We start from the raw sequence: 21,357 nt of genomic DNA on the forward strand, positions 1-21,357 counted from the left end.
GGTGAGTGGGATGGAGGGAGGGATGAATAGATATAGGGTGTGTAGGAGGGTGAGTGGGAGGGAGGGAGGGATGAATAGATATAGGGTGTGTAGGGAGGGTGAGGGGAGGGAGGGAGGGATGAATAGATATAGGGTGTGTAGGGAGGGTGAGTGGGAGGGAGGGAGGGATGAATAGATATAGGGTGTGTAGGGAGGGTGAGTGGGAGGGTGAGTGGGAGGGATGGAGGGAGGGATGGATGAATAGATATAGGGTGTGTAGGGAGGGTGAGTGGGAGGGATGGAGGGATGGAGGGAGGGTATGTAGAGGCTGGTAATGTATGTTGTGTTGAAATATTGTTATGTATGTATGAAAGAGTATGTGAAGAGTTTATTTCCAAAATGCTATATCCACAAAATAAAAACAACTTTTTTTAAATCAGAAATGAAATGATTGGTTCTGGGTACCTTCATTTGTGTAAAATATTAGTGTTCTCAGATTTTTTATTTACAGATTTTAGATGTGTATTAAAATGTGTTTTTTTTAGGTAAAAAAAAACGATCTGTTTTTTCTTGTTCTTTATATTTCAATCAAATCAGTCAATGAAATGTATTTTATAAAGCCTTTCTTACAACGTGTTGTACAGAAACCCAGCCTAAAAAAACCCCAAACAGCAAACAATGCAGGTGTAGACTGTGATGTGGGGTTGTCTCACCTAGCTATCTTAAGATGAATGCACTGTGCGGCACTCTGGATAAAATGTCAAACGTAAATGTTTTACATACAGATTTAATAAGTACTGTATTGATTCATTAAAAAAATATGTATACTGTACTGTATATATTGATGTCACAGACGTATCATTTGTACAGTTCTCAGATCCATATTGTCGCGTTGTAGGAAAAATATGAGGATTGTCTTTCTGACATCTCCCATTTACTGCAACCAGTAAATCTGATGATTCATAGCAGTAAGAGAGGTCAGTATAGATTGTAGTTTCAGGCCTCCTCTTCTTCCTCTTCTCTTGTCCCAGTAGATGAAGTGGTGCACTATATAGGAACTAGGTAACTAAATAGGAACTAGGTTACTAAAGTAGTGCACTATATAGGAACTAGGTAACTAAAGTAACAGACTATATAGGAACTAGGTAACTAAAGTAGGGCACTATATAGGAACTAGGTTACTAAAGTAACAGACTATATAGGAACTAGGTAACTAAAGTAGGGCACTATATAGGAACTAGGTTACTAAAGTAACAGACTATATAGGAACTAGGTAACTAACATAGTGCACTATATAGGAACTAGGTAACTAAAGTAGGGCACTATATAGGAACTAGGTAACTAAAGTAGGGCACTATATAGGAACTAGGTTACTAAAGTAGTGCACTATATAGGAACTAGGTAACTAAAGTAACAGACTATATAGGAACTAGGTAACTAAAGTAGGGCACTATATAGGAACTAGGTAACTAAAGTAGGGCACTATATAGGAACTAGGTAACTAAAGTAGGGCACTATATAGGAACTAGGTAACTAAAGTAGGGCTCTATATAGGAACTAGGTAACTAAAGTAGGGCACTATATAGGAACTAGGTAACTAAAGTAGGGCACTATATAGGAACTAGGTAACTAAAGTAGGGCACTATATAGGAACTAGGTAACTAAAGTAACAGACTATATAGGAACTAAGTTACTCAAGTAGTGCACTATATAGGAACTAGGTCACTAAATAGGAACTAGGTTACTGTAGTAGTGCACTATATAGGAACTAGTCTATAATATGTGGCTGGTTATTGAATAATAAATAAATACAAGTGATGGCCATTTCCTTCATAACAATGAGATGCAACCATTAATGTCATCCTCTCTCTATGGGCCTTTGGTAGCTAGTTGTGACTATGTGACAAGGAGGATTTTTCAGACGAACAGGCTTAATCTGTATTTTTTATTCCCCTTTACCCAGTGACCTTTATTGTCCTGAACCTTAATCTCCTCTGTCTCCTGCATAGCAGCCGGAAGGAGGGTTGCTGGAGGGGCGGAAGCACCCCATGATACATTTTAATAATTTTGCCCCAAAATGATATTCCTTCCTGTATGAACAAACATAAATCATTCAAAATACTAGACCAGAGAGCATAATTTAGCCACAGAGAATCACTAGTTATACTAGACCAGAGAGCATAATTTAGCCACAGAGAATCACTAGTTATACTAGACCAGAGAGCATCATTTAGCCACAGAGAATCACTAGTTATACTAGACCAGAGAGCATCATTTAGCCACAGAGAATCACTAGTTATACTAGACCAGAGAGCATCATTTAGCCACAGAGAATCACTAGTTATACTAGACCAGAGAGCATCATTTAGCCACAGAGAATCACTAGTTATACTAGACCAGAGAGCATCATTTAGCCACAGAGAATCACTAGTTATACTAGACCAGAGAGCATCATTTAGCCACAGAGAATCACTAGTTATACTAGACCAGAGAGCATCATTTAGCCACAGAGAATCACTAGTTATACTAGACCAGAGAGCATAATTTAGCCACAGAGAATCACTAGTTATACTAGACCAGAGAGCATCATTTAGCCACAGAGAATCACTAGTTATACTAGACCAGAGAGCATCATTTAGCCACAGGGAATCACTAGTTATACTAGACCAGAGAGCATCATTTAGCCACAGAGAATCACTAGTTATACTAGACCAGAGAGCATCATTTAGCCACAGAGAATCACTAGTTATACTAGACCAGAGAGCATCATTTAGCCACAGGGAATCACTAGTTATACTAGCCCAGAGAGCATCATTTAGCCACAGAGAATCACTAGTTATACTAGACCAGAGAGCATAATTTAGCCACAGAGAATCACTAGTTATACTAGACCAGAGAGCATCATTTAGCCACAGAGAATCACTAGTTATACTAGACCAGAGAGCATCATTTTGCCACAGAGAATCACTAGTTATACTAGACCAGAGAGCATCATTTAGCCACAGAGAATCACTAGTTATACTAGACCAGAGAGCATCATTTAGCCACAGAGAATCACTAGTTATACTAGACCAGAGAGCATCATTTAGCCACAGAGAATCACTAGTTATACTAGACCAGAGAGCATCATTTAACCACAGAGAATCACTAGTTATACTAGACCAGAGAGCATCATTTAGCCACAGAGAATCACTAGTTATACTAGACCAGAGAGCATCATTTAACCACAGAGAATCACTAGTTATACTAGACCAGAGAGCATCATTTAGCCACAGAGAATCACTAGTTATACTAGACCAGAGAGCATCATTTAGCCACAGAGAATCACTAGTTATACTAGACCAGAGAGCATCATTTAGCCACAGAGAATCACTAGTTATACTAGACCAGAGAGCATAATTTAGCCACAGAGAATCACTAGTTATACTAGACCAGAGAGCATCATTTAGCCACAGAGAATCACTAGTTATACTAGACCAGAGAGCATCATTTAGCCACAGGGAATCACTAGTTATACTAGACCAGAGAGCATCATTTAGCCACAGAGAATCACTAGTTATACTAGACCAGAGAGCATCATTTAGCCACAGAGAATCACTAGTTATACTAGACCAGAGAGCATCATTTAGCCACAGGGAATCACTAGTTATACTATACTAGCCCAGAGAGCATCATTTAGCCACAGAGAATCACTAGTTATACTAGACCAGAGAGCATAATTTAGCCACAGAGAATCACTAGTTATACTAGACCAGAGAGCATCATTTAGCCACAGAGAATCACTAGTTATACTAGACCAGAGAGCATCATTTTGCCACAGAGAATCACTAGTTATACTAGACCAGAGAGCATCATTTAGCCACAGAGAATCACTAGTTATACTAGACCAGAGAGCATCATTTAGCCACAGGGAATCACTAGTTATACTAGCCCAGAGAGCATCATTTAGCCACAGAGAATCACTAGTTATACTAGACCAGAGAGCATAATTTAGCCACAGAGAATCACTAGTTATACTAGACCAGAGAGCATCATTTAGCCACAGAGAATCACTAGTTATACTAGACCAGAGAGCATCATTTTGCCACAGAGAATCACTAGTTATACTAGACCAGAGAGCATCATTTAGCCACAGAGAATCACTAGTTATACTAGACCAGAGAGCATCATTTAGCCACAGAGAATCACTAGTTATACTAGACCAGAGAGCATCATTTAGCCACAGAGAATCACTAGTTATACTAGACCAGAGAGCATCATTTAACCACAGAGAATCACTAGTTATACTAGACCAGAGAGCATCATTTAACCACAGAGAATCACTAGTTATACTAGACCAGAGAGCATCATTTAACCACAGAGAATCACTAGTTATACTAGACCAGAGAGCATCATTTAGCCACAGAGAATCACTAGTTATACTAGACCAGAGAGCATCATTTAGCCACAGAGAATCACTAGTTATACTAGACCAGAGAGCATCATTTAACCACAGAGAATCACTAGTTATACTAGACCAGAGAGCATCATTTAACCACAGAGAATCACTAGTTATACTAGACCAGAGAGCATCATTTAACCACAGAGAATCACTAGTTTAAACAATTTCTTGGGATTACATTTCATCACAAGCACTTACAGTCGGGAAGACTGCAATTTGGGTAGCGACTGTGCCACATATAGAACATATTGTTGCTTTGTGGTTTGTGGCCATAGACATATAATCCATAGAATCATTTTGGAACCTCTAACTCTGGCGATTTTGACTGTTAAAATAATACTTTAGGATTTTGGTAATGAGGCTATTGATGTACTTCCCCAGAGTCAGATGAACTCCTGGAAGTATCCCTTTAAACTCATGGGTACACTAGCAATGGCTGCCAGTCCTGTCAATGGCTGCCAGTCCTGGGCAATGGCTGCCAGTCCTGTCAATGGCTGCCAGTCCTGGGCAATGGCTGCCAGTCCTGTCAATGGCTGCCAGTCCTGTCAATGGCTGCCAGAACTTCCATCTATGGATTATATTTCTATGGTTGGTTGCGGCTGTCAGTTTTCCTGAAAATTTCAAATACCTACTGCTTAAAAAATAAATATATGTATATATGTATATACATACATACATATATTTATTTTTTAAAGAAAAACCCTTAAATGAGTAGGTGTATCCAAACTTTTGACTGGTACACCTACTCATTTAAGGGTTTTTCTTGATTTTACTATTTTACTAAAGACCCTGTCTTTCAAAGATAATTTGTAAAAATCCAAATAACTTCACAGATCTTCATTGTAAAGGGTTTAAACACGGTTTCCCATGTTGATTGTTAAGGGTTTAAACACTGTTTCCCATGCTTGTTCAATGAACCATAAACAATTGATGAACATGCACCTGTAGAACGGTCGTTAAGACACTAACAGCTTACAGACGATAGGCAATGAAGGTCACAGTTATGAAAACTTAGGACACTAAAGAGGCCTTTCTAGTGACTCTGAAAAACATCAAAAGACAGATGCCCAGGGTCCCTGCTCATCTGCGTGAACGTGCCTTAGGCATGCTGCAAGGAGGCATGAGGACTGCAGATGTGGCCAGGACAATAAATTGCAATGTCCGTACTGTGAGATGCCCAAGACAGCACTACAGGGAGACAGGACGGACAGCTGATCGTCCTCGCAGTGGCAGACCACGTGTAATAACACCTGCACAGGATCGGTACATCCGAACATCACATCTGCAGGACAGGTACAGGATGGCAACAGCAACTGCCCGAGTTACACCAGGAACGCACAATCCCTCCATCAGTGCTCAGACTCTTCAACCGATCACTGCTTTCTCAACTCCCAAGAGTGATTATTATAAGAACATTTCAACCCTCAGGTCGTTATGTTCAAAGTCCTAAGGTCCTTTATCACGTAAGGGTTGAATCATTGCCATAAGAACACTTCAACCCTCAGGTCGTTATGTTAAAGCCCTAAGGTCCTTTATCACGTAAGGGTTGAATCATTGCCATAAGAACACTTCAACCCTCAGGTCGTTATGTTAAAGTCCTAAGGTCCTTATCACGTAAGGGTTGAATCATTGCCATAAGAACACTTCAACCCTCAGGTCGTTATGTTAAAGTCCTAAGGTCCTTTATCACGTAAGGGTTGAATCATTGCCATAAGAACATGTCAACCCGCAGGTCGTTATGTTAAAGTCCTAAGGTCCTTTATCACGTAAGGGTTGAATCATTGCCATAAGAACACTTCAACCCTCAGGTCGTTATGTTAAAGTCCTAAGGTCCTTATCACGTAAGGGTTGAATCATTGCCATAAGAACACTTCAACCCTCAGGTCGTTATGTTAAAGTCCTAAGGTCCTTTATCACGTAAGGGTTGAATCATTGCCATAAGAACACTTCAACCCTCAGGTCGTTATGTTAAAGTCCTAAGGTCCTTTATCACGTAAGGGTTGAATCATTGCCATAAGAACACTTCAACCCTCAGGTCGTTATGTTAAAGTCCTAAGGTCCTTTATCACGTAAGGGTTGAATCATTGCCATAAGAACATATCAACCCTCAGTTCGTTATGTTAAAGTCCTAAGGTCCTTTATCACGTAAGGGTTGAATCATTGCCATAAGAACATGTCAACCCTCAGGTCGTTATGTTAAAGTCCTAAGGTCCTTTATCACGTAAGGGTTGAATCATTGCCATAAGAAAACAACTCCCTGGTGAACATCTACAGAACGTATCCAGCTCCTGTCTCAAAGCCAAATTCGTTTTTTTCTGTGTGTTCTTTAGTGGATTTGCTTACAGTGTTCTTTTTCTTCTCCACCAATCAAAGTTCCTCCCGTGTGTTCTTTTTCTTCTCCACCAATCAAAGTTCCTCCCGTGTGTTCTTTTTCTTCTCCACCAATCAGTTCCTCCCATGTGTTCTTTTTCTTCTCCACCAATCAAAGTTCCTCCCGTGTGTTTTTTTTCTTCTCCACCAATCAAAGTTCCTCCCATGTGTTCTTTTTCTTCTCCACCAATCAAAGTTCCTCCCGTGTGTTCTTTTTCTTCTCCACCAATCAAAGTTCCTCCCATGTGTTCTTTTTCTTCTCCACCAATCAAAGTTCCTCCCATGTGTTATTTTTCTTCTCCACCAATCAAAGTTCCCTCCGTGTGTTATTTTTCTTCTCCACCAATCAAAGTTCCTCCCATGTGTTCTTTTTCTTCTCCACAAATCAAAGTTCCTCCCATGTGTTCTTTTTCTTCTCCACCAATCAAAGTTCCTCCCATGTGTTCTTTTTCTTCTCCACCAATCAAAGTTCCTTCCATGTGTTCTTTCACTCCAACATCTGTGGATGTCAGTGTACTGTATGAACTTTCCACTAACCTCCTGTGGATGTTCTGTGTGTTCTATAGCCTCTTCTCATGCTGTTTTCTGTTCTGTTCCACCAGGTTCTGCTGGCCCTGGCATCTCCCTCTGGACCTGGGGTGTGTCGGGGGCTATGGTGAGGACATGTGCCTCAGCGGGAGGACTGGATGTCATGGAGGAGATGGATTGGGGCTGCGGAGAGGATTGGGTAAAGTGTTGGAGAGAGGAGGGCTGGGCACAAAGCTTGGGAAAGAGAGAAGACTGGAGAGAGGGAGGGCGAGAGAGAGAGGGCAGGGAACCAGGACATGGCTGGGGCAGGAGACGAGGCTTGGGAGAGACCTGGGTCGAGGCCTGGGAGGCTGGTCATTCACCCTGCTGGTCCTGCTCCTCCTACTCTCCCCGGTGTTCCCCCAGTGCCCTGACAGCTGTCACTGTGTGTGGGAGAGCAGCATGGTGCTGTGTACGGACGCTGGGCTCCGTGAGTTCCCCCAGGGCCTTCCTCCGGACACCGTCACCCTCCACCTGGAGAGGAACTACATCCACTCGCTCCCCGAGAGCGCCTTTAGGCAAGGAAGATAACAATTGGGATTTTTTTTTATTCACCTTCACCTTCATTATTGTCATTAGTTCATGTATTCATTGATTAATGAATTAATGAATTAATATTTATATTTATAGTTCTTTCATTTTAATTCATATCTGGCTCCCGTTTTGGTTTTAGTTCCAGGTCTAGTTATGATGTTTCTGACACTTCTTCTTGTTATATACCTTCCTTTCAGGGAGCTGACCCACCTGAGGGAGCTTTACCTCTCCCACAACCGCATCGACACCCTCTCCTCTGGGGCCCTGCGCCACCTGAGCTCAGAGCTCCGTCTCCTGGATCTTTCACACAACCTGTTACGCCAGGCCAGCCGGGACGAGTTCAGTTCCACGCGGGCCAAGACGCGCCTCTACCACAACCCGTGGCACTGCGACTGTACCCTGCAGGAGCTGATGGAGACGTTAAATCTAGAGCCGGAGACGGTCAATGGGATCGTGTGTGAGAGCTCTGTGAGGAGCGCCGGGGAGGTGAGTCGCTGGGAGGATCCAGGGGGTGCAGGGGAGCACGCCGGTCAACCGCTGGTTAAATTACTTGACTCTGGGGTGAACTTCTGTAATCTCCAGAGGAAGACCACGGATGTGGCCATGCTGGTGACCATGTTCGTGTGGTTCTTCATGGTCATTGTTTATGTGGTCTACTACGTGAGACAGAACCAGGCTGAGACCAGAAGACATCTGGAGTATCTGAAGAGTTTGCCCAGTCCGAGGAAAACAGTCACGGAGACAGACACGATAAGCACTGGTCTCTGAACTATTTATTTATTGCCTTTCTTTAATCAGGTAGGTTATTGAGAACACAGTCTCTTTTACAAAAACAACCAAGAGAAGGCCTACGAAAAGGCCGTAGGGACAATTCATGTCTCTGTATTGGGATGGAGCTTGTTAATTGAAAAGGGACTATCTATAACAACTTTGACTTTAATTAAATGATTACAGCATTTTATTTTTGTAACTACTTTTCCATAATTATTTATATATTTTTGCCCTAACTACATTTATACAAAAAAATAAGTTTTTTTGTATCCACTGGCATATGCACAGCTTTAACGCCGTCCAAATGGAGAGAAAGACCAGAAGAAGACAGAAACAGAGAAGACAATATTAATCAGCACCTTTCATCATCAATACTGGTGGCTTTCATCATCAATACTGGTGGCTTTCATCATCAATACTGGTGGCTTTCATCATCAATACTGGTGGCTTTCATTATCAATACTGGTGGCTTTCATCATCAATACTGGTGGCTTTCATCATCAATACTGGTGGCTTTCATCATCAATACTGGTGGCTTTCATTATCAATACTGGTGGCTTTATACTGGTGGCTTTCATCATCAATACTGGTGGCTTTCATCATCAATACTGGTGGCTTTCATCATCAATACTGGTGGCTTTCATCATCAATACTGGTGGCTTTCATCATCAATACTGGTGGCTTTCATCATCAATACTGGTGGCTTTCATCATCAATACTGGTGGCTTTCATCATCAATACTGGTGGCTTTCATCATCAATACTGGTGGCTTTCATCATCAATACTGGTGGCTTTCATCATCAATACTGGTGGCTTTATACTGGTGGCTTTCATCATCAATACTGGTGGCTTTCATCATCAATACTGGTGGCTTTCACCATCAATACTGGTGGCTTTCATCATCAATACTGGTGGCTTTCATCATCAATACTGGTGGCTTTCATCATCAATACTGGTGGCTTTCATCTTCAATACTGGTGGCTTTCATCATCAATACTGGTGGCTTTCATCATCAATACTGGTGGCTTTCATCATCAATACTGGTGGCTTTCATCATCAATACTGGTGGCTTTCATCATCAATACTGGTGGCTTTCATCATCAATACTGGTGGCTTTCATCATCAATACTGGTGGCTTTCATCATCAATACTGGTGGCTTTCATCATCAATACTGGTGGCTTTATACTGGTGGCTTTCATCATCAATACTGGTGGCTTTCATCATCAATACTGGTGGCTTTCATAATCAATACTGGTGGCTTTCATCATCAATACTGGTGGCTTTCACCATCAATACTGGTGGCTTTCATCATCAATACTGGTGGCTTTCATCATCAATACTGGTGGCTTTCATCATCAATACTGGTGGCTTTCATCTTCAATACTGGTGGCTTTCATCATCAATACTGGTGGCTTTCATCATCAATACTGGTGGCTTTCATATTCAATACTGGTGGCTTTCATCATCAATACTGGTGGCTTTCATCATCAATACTGGTGGCTTTATACTGGTGGCTTTATACTGGTGGCTTTCATCATCAATACTGGTGGCTTTATACTGGTGGCTTTCATCATCAATACTGGTGGCTTTCATCATCAATACTGGTGGCTTTCATCATCAATACTGGTGGCTTTATACTGGTGGCTTTCATCATCAATACTGGTGGCTTTATACTGGTGGCTTTATACTGGTGGCTTTATACTGGTGGCTTTATACTGGTTGCTTTCATCATCAATACTGGTGGCTTTATACTGGTGGCTTTCATCATCAATACTGGTGGCTTTCATCATCAATACTGGTGGCTTTCATCTTCAATACTGGTGGCTTTCATCATCAATACTGGTGGCTTTCATCATCAATACTGGTGGCTTTCACCATCAATACTGGTGGCTTTCATCATCAATACTGGTGGCTTTCATCTTCAATACTGGTGGCTTTCATCATCAATACTGGTGGCTTTCATATTCAATACTGGTGGCTTTCATCATCAATACTGGTGGCTTTCATCATCAATACTGGTGGCTTTCATCATCAATACTGGTGGCTTTCATCATCAATACTGGTGGTTTTCATCATCAATACTGGTGGCTTTCATCATCAATACTGGTGGCTTTCATCATCAATACTGGTGGCTTTCATCTTCAATACTGGTGGCTTTCATCATCAATACTGGTGGCTTTCATCATCAATACTGGTGGCTTTCATATTCAATACTGGTGGCTTTCATCATCAATACTGGTGGCTTTCATCATCAATACTGGTGGCTTTCATCATCAATACTGGTGGCTTTCATCATCAATACTGGTGGCTTTATACTGGTGGCTTTCATCATCAATACTGGTGGCTTTCATCATCAATACTGGTGGCTTTCATCATCAATACTGGTGGCTTTCATCATCAATACTGGTGGCTTTCATCTTCAATACTGGTGGCTTTCATCATCAATACTGGGGGCTTTCATCTTCAATACTGGTGGCTTTCATCATTACATTTACATTACATTTACATTTAAGTCATTTAGCAGACGCTCTTATCCAGAGCGACTTACAAATTGGTGCATTCACCTTATGACATCCAGTGGAACAGCCACTTTACAATAGGGAGTCTAAATCTTTTAAGGGGGGGGGGGGTGAGAAGGATTACTTTATCCTATCCTAGGTATTCCGTAAAGAGGTGGGGTTTCAGGTGTCTCCGGAAGGTGGTGATTGACTCCGCTGTCCTGGCGTCGTGAGGGAGTTTGTTCCACCATTGGGGGGCCAGAGCAGCGAACAGTTTTGACTGGGCTGAGCGGGAACTGTACTTCCTCAGTGGTAGGGAGGCGATCAGGCCAGAGGTGGATGAACGCAGTGCCCTTGTTTGGGTGTAGGGCCTGATCAGAGCCTGGAGGTACTGAGGTGCCGTTCCCCTCACAGCTCCGTAGGCAAGCACCATGGTCTTGTAGCGGATGCGAGCTTCAACTGGAAGCCAGTGGAGAGAGCGGAGGAGCGGGGTGACGTGAGAGAACATCATCAATACTGGGGGCTTTATACTGGTGGCTTTCATCTTCAATACTGGTGGCTTTATACTGGTGGCTTTCATCATCAATACTGGTGGCTTTCATCTTCAATACTGGTGGCTTTCATCATAAATACTGGTGGCTTTATACTGGTGGCTTTATACTGGTGGCTTTCATCATCAATACTGGTCTGTCTGTAAATAGGGACTGTCTGTTTCTATTCTGTATATCAGGTTCCAAAGGCATGTGATGGTGTTTTAGTGTTCAGGATGATTAGTCCTACTTTTATCTCTCTCCAGCCCTTGATGATCAGTGAAGGCTATTTTAACCTCTCAGTCTACAAGGTCACTGAGTCTGAACCAGCCAGTCATCTACATTCATATCCTGTGTTTTATCACCCTACGAGCCAGGATACAGCCTGAGATTCTCTGGCAGGCCACTGTTGAGCAATTCAAAGTCTAGGTTGAAAACTAAAGGAGATCGGCCATTTGCCCGAGACTTTGGAATGGTCTGCCAGAGGACACCAGGCTTATAGATTCAGTGCCTCTTTTTAAATCCGTTACCCGAAGACACACTTTTGTAAAGATGCTTAGTGATTTTATTTTATGATGTGAAGCATGTTACTTGTATCGAAAAGCGATATACAAATAAAGTTATAATTATATTAAACCCCACTAATCCCTCAATCCGCACTACATCTGCTCCTTCCTGCTGTTCTAATGTTACCCTGGCCCTAGGAAGCAGGTGGTGAATCTAATGTTACCCTGGCCCTAGGAAGCAGGTGGTGAATCTAATGTTACCCTGGCCCTAGGAAGCAGGTGGTGAATCTAATGTTACCCTGGCCCTAGGAAGCAGGTGGGGAATCTAATGTTACCCTGGCCCTAGGAAGCAGGTGCTGAATCCCTTTTTTTAGTCAAGTACGTAACAAGCAATCATTTCTAAATTGGTCAGGTTAGGAGAGGCTAGTGTATGACGGCAGGGTATCAGCTGTCTCTCGGAAGCAGAGAAATTAAATGAATTGATTTTAGAATTGATTTAATAATGAACATTTATCTTTTGTTAAAAATTATCAGACGAATGAAAAACTTTTATTTTAATTTTAAGAAATGCTTTGTTTCTGTGGATCCTAACGTATCTTCTTAGTGATGTTTGATTAAGGACTGGTTTTCTGTCTGTGTGGTTAAAGTTATGGTCCTATATTGTCCTCCTGGACTTTCTTATTGTTTAGTGAAGTGAGTTTAAAGAGACAGTTGACTTTGAGATATTTCCAATTGAGCTGAAATATGCAGCTATTACCGTGAATGCAGTGTCCGCGAACACGCCATGGATTGAAACTAGGGACTCTATTCAGTCATGGAAGTTCAGCATTACAGCCTAATTGAAATGTAAAGGCAATGTTCCCGCTTTAGCGGAGACCGCATTCACGATAAACGTTGCATATGCCAGCCCAATGGGAAATGATCTTAAAATGTGTATCTCAGAATCTGTAACGCTTCAGCGATCCAGACCGAATAGCTTAATGTCGTGAACTAAATGAAAGCATGCAGGTGAATGTGTAATACGTTGAGTCCTGTACCATATTGTTGCTATATCAATCAGAATAGGATATTATGTGTTTCATGAAAAAAAAAAAAAAAAAAACGGTTTGTACAGTAGCCTATATGTGGTACGTTTCTATGGAGATATTCCTATTCCTTTTGTCTCAGACAAACCCTAAGAGGTTTTGTATTGTGTGTGTGTAATGTTGTGGCATTCAGAATTCCATTCTAGCACAGGTTGTGGTATAGCACCCTCAATTTAAATGATAGCACCCTCAATTTAAATGATAGCACTGTCAATTTAAATGATAGCACTGTCAATTTAAATGATAGCACCGTCAATTTAAAAGAGAGCACTGTCAATTTAAATGATAGCACTGTCAATTTAAATGATAGCACTGTCAATTTAAATTATAGCATTGTCAATTTAAATGATAGCACTGTCAATTTAAATGATAGCACTGTCAATTTAAATGATAGCACTGTCAATTTAAAAGAGAGCACTGTCAATTTAAAAGAGAGCACTGTCAATTTAAATGATAGCACTGTCAATTAAAATGATAGCACTGCCAATTAAAATGATAGCACTGTCAATTTAAATGATAGCACTGTCAGTTTAAAAGAGAGCACTGTCAATTGAAATGATAGCACTGTCAATTTAAATGATAGCACTGTCAATTTAAAAGAGAGCACTGTCAATTTAAAAGAGAGCACTGTCAATTTAAATGATAGCACTGTCAATTAAAATGATAGCACTGCCAATTAAAACGATAGCACTGTCAATTTAAATGATAGCACTGTCAGTTTAAAAGAGAGCACTGTCAAGTTAAATGATAGCACTGTCAAGTTAAATGATAGCACTGCCAAGCTAAATGATAGCACTGTCAAGTTAAATGATAGCACTGCCAAGCTAAATGATAGCACTGTCAAGCTAAATGATAGCACTGTCAATTTAAATGATAGCACTGTTCATTTAAATTATAGCACCGCCCCTTTAAATGATAACCCAACTCCTTTAATTGATTGCACTGTCCTGTCATTAACTGTAGTGTAACTGTTTTATGTCATAGGCTACAATGAATACCACAACCTCAGTGACAAAACCGGTCTGTGGAGATGCCAATAACCCAGACAACAAGAACCAAGCATGCCTCCTTCTGTGTCATTTTTACAACAGGGTTTATTTGTGATGTATTTTCATCTTTCTGATTTAGTTTTTTTCTCCTGTTGTTTTAAATGTCAATCATTATTCTAAACAAAGACGACGACATCGTAGATTCGGGAACCAATACATCAAATAATAAATTAACTTTAAAACCAGATTACGGGGGGAAAATAAAATAAAAAATATTTAAAAAATAAAAGAAACGTGGCTCTGTGTTGTTTAGAGAATGTTTCTACCTTTTAATGCTACGGTGAAAGGTGAAAGGTGAAAGGTCAGGAAAGAAAAGGGGAAAACATGTGAAGACAGGATGACAATCGGTTCATACAGTTACTGATGATAGCGGTTGGAAATGTCTCCCTTCTCTTATCTAGCATGCTTAAAAAACAATCTGAAAATATTGAAAAAAGGTTTTTACATTTGACAAAATAGTACATGATATGAACTTCGCACCTCCTCACAAAATGTTGCAGACTCTCTCCGATGAAGAAAACAACAAATAAAATGGGGTGCCACCCACTTGTGATCCATGGTCTCTCCTTGTGTGTTCTGACTACATTCCACCCCTCGATATGCATTTAGCTCAAACACACAGACCAACGGAAAGACCCATACAGGAAACAGGATGTAGATTTGGTACAGATTCTATCTCTGGGAATATAATACCGTCAACAACAACAACTAAGTTCAATCATACTTTCATGTTTCAGAAACAAATCATCTCCCCAGATAAGTTTTAACGCTACACACTCTTCTCTGGAGCATTATGGGGGGGTGAATAACAACCCCCAAAAAACACCCACACCACCACAGCACCCAACCCCACACACACTCTTCTCTGGAGCATTATGGGGGGTGAATAACAACCCCCCCCCCCCCCCCAAAAAAAACACCACCACAGCACCCAACCCCACACACACTCTTCTCTGGAGCATTATGGGGGGTGAATAACAACCCTCCCCCCCAAAAAAAACCACCACCACAGCACCCAACCCCACACACACTCTTCTCTGGAGCATTATGGGGGGTGAATAACAACCCCACACACACTCTTCTCTGGAGCATTATGGGGGGTGAATAACAACCCCACACACACTCTTCTCTGGAGCATTATGGGGGGTGAATAACAACCCCACACACACTCTTCTCTGGAGCATTATGGGGGGTGAATAACAACCCCACACACACTCTTCTCTGGAGCATTATGGGGGGTGAATAACAACCCCACACACACTCTTCTCTGGAGCATTATGGGGGGTGAATAACAACCCCACACACACTCTTCTCTGGAGCATTATGGGGGGTGATTAACAACCCCACACACACTCTTCTCTGGAGCATTATGGGGGGTGAATAACAACCCCACACACACTCTTCTCTGGAGCATTATGGGGGGTGAATAACAACCCCACACACACTCTTCTCTGGAGCATTATGGGGGGTGAATAACAACCCCACACACACTCTTCTCTGGAGCATTATGGGGGGTGAATAACAACCCCACACACACTCTTCTCTGGAGCATTATGGGGGGTGAATAACAAACCCCCCAAAAAACACCCACACCACCACAGCACCCAACCCCACACACACTCTTCTCTGGAGCATTATGGGGGGGTGAATAACAACCCCCCCCCAAAAAAACCCACCAACCACAGCACCCAACCCCACACACACTCTTCTCTGGAGCATTATGGGGGGGGGTGAATAACAACCCCCCCCCCAAAAAATCCACCACCACAGCACCCAACCCCACACACACTCTTCTCTGGAGCATTATGGGGGGGGGTGAATAACAACCCCCCCCCAAAAAAATCCACCACCACAGCACCCAACCCCACACACACTCTTCTCTGGAGCATTATGGGGGGGGGGTGAATAACAACCCCCCCAAAAAACACCCACACCACCACAGCACCCAACCCCACACACACTCTTCTCTGGAGCATTATGGGGGGTGAATAACAACCCCCCAAAAACACCCACACCACCACAGCACCCAACCCCACACACAGTCTTCTCTGGAGCATTATGGGGGGGTGAATAACAACCGCACACACACTCTTCTCTGGAACATTATGGGGGGTGAATAACAACCCCCCCAAAACAACAACAAAAATCAATAAAATAAAAAGCGACTTCAGCCTGTTAATTGTTTTTTTTCCTTTTATTTCCAATTTACATGAATCAAAACCGTAACAAAAACAAAATCATGATCATCATATTTAATAATAATAATAATAATAGTAATGATGTTATTATTAACAATATTATTACTATTATTATTAATATAAAAAATATATTTACTACCCCCTCACAAACGAATGCACACTCTCTGCCCTGGTCGTGGTGCCTCGACCAGGGCACTCCACTTCCTCCCATAAACCCCCTGCAGTGGGTCCCTCTGCCCTGGTCGTGGTGCCTCGACCAGGGCACTCCACTTCCTCCCATAAACCCCCTGCAGAGGGTCCATCTGTGTGTAAATGAGGGCTGGATTGTCCAGTCGTGATATCAAGTCAAAAAGCCATATCCCGTTCCTGATCCTAGAGGGGCATGGCCAGGGCCAAGGTACTTCCTACCAGGGCAGAAGGTACTTCCTGTATGAGGGGACAGCAGGGGGTTTATGGGAGGAAGTGGAGTGGGATAGGTCAACGGTCAAAGTCAACTTCTGGTGGGCTTCTCACAACAAAATGCACCAAAAAAGAAGATGGATGTGTAAACTTGGATACAGGATTTAACTTTGCTCTGTTGTTTCTTTCTCTGTGTGTGTGTGTGAGGTAGCTTAAAATATTATAATTAAAACTAAATTTAAAAAACAAAATAAATTTAGAGCTCGGATTGATTCCGAATTGAACATGTCTCTTTACAAAATATATTATGGACATGGTTTTTGTGTCATTGGGTTACCACGGAGAAGGGTCAGGGTTGGGTTGGAGGGGGGGCAGCAACATTTACCACTCTGAAAAATGATCTCAGTGTGAAATGTACTCTCTGAAAAATGCATATATATATATGTATACACACATATACATACATGTACACACATTATAAACATGTCACTAATACATTAGTATCTGGTTGTTAAAGAATACAGACTTGTTTTACAACAATAGCACCATTTGACTTTATTATAATACACAGTACCTTCCTGATACACATTGGGGTGGCGGTTGGAAGTAGGGACACCTGCACTTATCACACTGACAGATTTTTGGGTTTGGAATTGGTATAATATTTAGGGTGTGGAGGAATAGAAGAGGAACATGAAAAGAGGGGACTGATAGAATATGTATGTTGTTGTGGGTGGGGCCTTTTTACAGGCTACACACACTCAGTCCTAACACACCTGGGACCCACACCTGAACAATAAATAAATAACACCAACTCATTGTCTGGCACGCTCCCTCTTTCTCCTCTTTCTCCTTTTTCTCCTCTTCTCCTCGATCCTTCTTTGTTAGTGGGGTGGTGCTCCCAGGGTGGGGGGTGGAGGAGATGGAGGGAGGGCTGGGGCACCATGGGAGGGGGGTCTGATGGAGGGAGACTGGAAGGCCACGAAATCCCAGATGAATATTGCCGGTGCCATTCAGTGCAGGACTTAGTTGGAAAAAGCACTTTCTACTTAAACAAAAAAATGATATAAAAGTGTCTTGATCTTTCTCTATTCTTTCTTTCATTCTTCCTTTTTTTGATAGAAGCGTGTGTTCCTCTCTCTCATATTTTATGTGTATTTCCCCTGTACTTCTCCTTCTTTTCATCCCTCTTTCTTTACAAGAAGCAAACTGCGCCGACGTCAACACCAAACTCTTGGTCCGCTCCTCCAATATCCACAGGAGCGATGTCCACGATGGGCAGCCGGCTGGTCTTCTGGGATCTGTACTCAATCACTGTCTTTCCCCACGTTCCTTTATGTTTCTGGGGACAGAGAGACAGACATGTTATAGACATCGATAGGGGACAGACATGTTATAGACATGTTATAGACATTGATAGGGGACAGACATGTTATAGACATGTTATAGACATTGATAGGGGACAGACATGTTATAGACATCGATAGGGGACAGACATGTTATAGACATGTTATAGACATCGATAGGGGACAGACATGTTATAGACATGTTATAGACATTGATAGGGGACAGACATGTTATAGACATGTTATAGACATTGATAGGGGACAGACATGTTATAGACATCGATAGGGGACAGACATGTTATAGACATCGATAGGGGACAGACATGTTATAGACATGTTATAGACATTGATAGGGGACAGACATGTTATAGACATGTTATAGACATTGATAGGGGACAGACATGTTATAGACATCGATAGGGGACAGACATGTTATAGACATGTTATAGACATTGATAGGGGACAGACATGTTATAGACATGTTATAGACATTGATAGGGGACAGACATGTTATAGACATCGATAGGGGACAGACATGTTATAGACATGTTATAGACATCGATAGGGGACAGACATGTTATAGACATGTTATAGACATTGATAGGGGACAGACATGTTATAGACATGTTATAGACATTGATAGGGGACAGACATGTTATAGACATCGATAGGGGACAGACATGTTATAGACATCGATAGGGGACAGACATGTTATAGACATGTTATAGACATTGATAGGGGACAGACATGTTATAGACATGTTATAGACATTGATAGGGGACAGACATGTTATAGACATTGATAGGGGACAGACATGTTATAGATATGTTATAGATATTGATAGGGGACAGACATGTTATAGACATTGATAGGGGACAGACATGTTATAGACATGTTATAGATATTGATAGGGGACAGTCATGTTATATATATCGATAGGGGACAGACACGTTATAGATATTGATAGGGGACAGATATGTTATATATATTGATAGGGGACAGACATGTTATAGACATGTTATAGATATTGATAGGGGACAGACATGTTATAGACATGTTATAGACATTGATAGGGGACAGACATGTTATAGATATGTTATAGATATTGATAGGGGACAGACATGTTATAGACATTGATAGGGGACAGACATGTTATAGACATGTTATAGACATTGATAGGGGACAGACATGTTATAGACATCGATAGGGGACAGACATGTTATAGACATGTTATAGACATCGATAGGGGACAGACATGTTATAGACATGTTATAGACATTGATAGGGGACAGACATGTTATAGACATGTTATAGACATTGATAGGGGACAGACATGTTATAGACATCGATAGGGGACAGACATGTTATAGACATCGATAGGGGACAGACATGTTATAGACATGTTATAGACATTGATAGGGGACAGACATGTTATAGACATGTTATAGACATTGATAGGGGACAGACATGTTATAGACATTGATAGGGGACAGACATGTTATAGATATGTTATAGATATTGATAGGGGACAGACATGTTATAGACATTGATAGGGGACAGACATGTTATAGACATGTTATAGATATTGATAGGGGACAGTCATGTTATATATATCGATAGGGGACAGACACGTTATAGATATTGATAGGGGACAGATATGTTATATATATTGATAGGGGACAGACATGTTATAGACATGTTATAGATATTGATAGGGGACAGACATGTTATAGATATTGATAGGGGACAGACATGTTATATATATCGATAGGGGACAGACATGTTATAGATATTGATAGGGGACAGACATGTTATAGATATTGATAGGGGACAGACATGTTATATATATCGATAGGGGACAGACATGTTATAGATATTGATAGGGGACAGACATGTTATAGATATTCATAGGGGACAGACATGTTATAGATATTGATAGGGGACAGATATGTTATAGACATTGATAGGGGACAGACATGTTATATATATTGATAGGGGACAGATATGTTATATATATTGATAGGGGACAGACATGTTATAGACATTGATAGGGGACAGATATGTTATATATATTGATAGGGGACAGACATGTTATATATATTGATAGGGGACAGACATGTTATAGACATGTTATAGATATTGATATGGGACAGATATGTTATAGATATTGATAGGGGACAGATATGTTATATATATTGATAGGGGACAGACATGTTATAGACATGTTATAGATATTGATATGGGACAGATATGTTATAGATATTGATAGGGGACAGACATGTTATATATATTGATAGGGGACAGACATGTTATAGACATTGATAGGGGACAGACATGTTATAGACATGTTATAGACATGTTATAGATATTGATAGGGGACAGACATGTTATATATATTGATAGGGGACAGACATGTTATAGACATTGATAGGGGACAGTCATGTTATAGACATTGATAGGGGACAGATATGTTATAGACATTGATAGGGGACAGACATGTTATATATATTGATAGGGGACAGACATGTTATAGACATTGATAGGGGACAGACATGTTATAGACATTGATAGGGGACAGGGAATGAGTGTATTTGTGGGTTAAATAGTCTCAAAACTGTTCCGTGTGTTTTCGTCACAGTGCAGCCATCCTCCATCACATTGTATATAAAGTGGCTGTAGCCTGTGTGTGGGTGTGTATGTATGAGAGAGAGTGTGTGTGTGTGTGTGTGTGTGTTCATCCTCTCACAGTGCAGCCGTCCTCCATCACATTGTATATAAAGTGGCTGTAGCCTGTGTGTGGGTGTGTATGTATGAGAGAGAGTGTGTGTGTGTGTGTGTGTGTGTTCATCCTCTCACAGTGCAGCCGTCCTCCATCACATTGTATATAAAGTGGCTGTTGCCTGTGTGTGTGTGTATGTATGAGAGAGAGTGTGTGTGTGTGTGTGTGTTCATCCTCTCACAGTGCAGCCATCCTCCATCACATTGTATATAAAGTGGCTGTTGCCTGTGTGTGTGTGTATGTATGAGAGAGTGTGTGTGTGTGTGTGTGTGTGTGTTCATCCTCTCACAGTGCAGCCATCCTC

At 41.4% G+C, this 21,357-nt stretch overlaps 2 protein-coding genes across 2 annotated transcripts in view; one reads left to right on the forward strand and one right to left on the reverse strand.

Annotated features, from left to right (window-relative positions):
- LOC115143789 (leucine-rich repeat-containing protein 3-like) overlaps positions 1–9,024 on the forward strand; it is a 34,101-nt gene extending 25,077 nt beyond the window's left edge. The window contains exons 2-3 of the mRNA XM_065000811.1: positions 7,393–7,875; positions 8,089–9,024. Coding sequence (XP_064856883.1) covers positions 7,454–7,875; positions 8,089–8,659 — 993 coding nt within the window. The 5' untranslated portion in view covers positions 7,393–7,453 and the 3' untranslated portion in view covers positions 8,660–9,024. The remainder of the gene's footprint in view (positions 1–7,392; positions 7,876–8,088) is intronic.
- Positions 9,025–16,510: 7,486 nt separating this feature from the next.
- The window catches only part of LOC115142366 (collagen alpha-1(II) chain-like), a 124,220-nt gene continuing 119,373 nt past the window's right edge, over positions 16,511–21,357 (reverse strand). Inside the window, exon 51 of the mRNA XM_065002068.1 lies at positions 16,511–18,270. Within this exon, the coding sequence (XP_064858140.1) occupies positions 18,124–18,270 (147 nt within the window). The 3' untranslated portion in view covers positions 16,511–18,123. The remainder of the gene's footprint in view (positions 18,271–21,357) is intronic.

The sequence above is a fragment of the Oncorhynchus nerka genome, linkage group LG15, assembly GCF_034236695.1.
Source record: "Oncorhynchus nerka isolate Pitt River linkage group LG15, Oner_Uvic_2.0, whole genome shotgun sequence".
NCBI lineage: Eukaryota > Metazoa > Chordata > Actinopteri > Salmoniformes > Salmonidae > Oncorhynchus > Oncorhynchus nerka.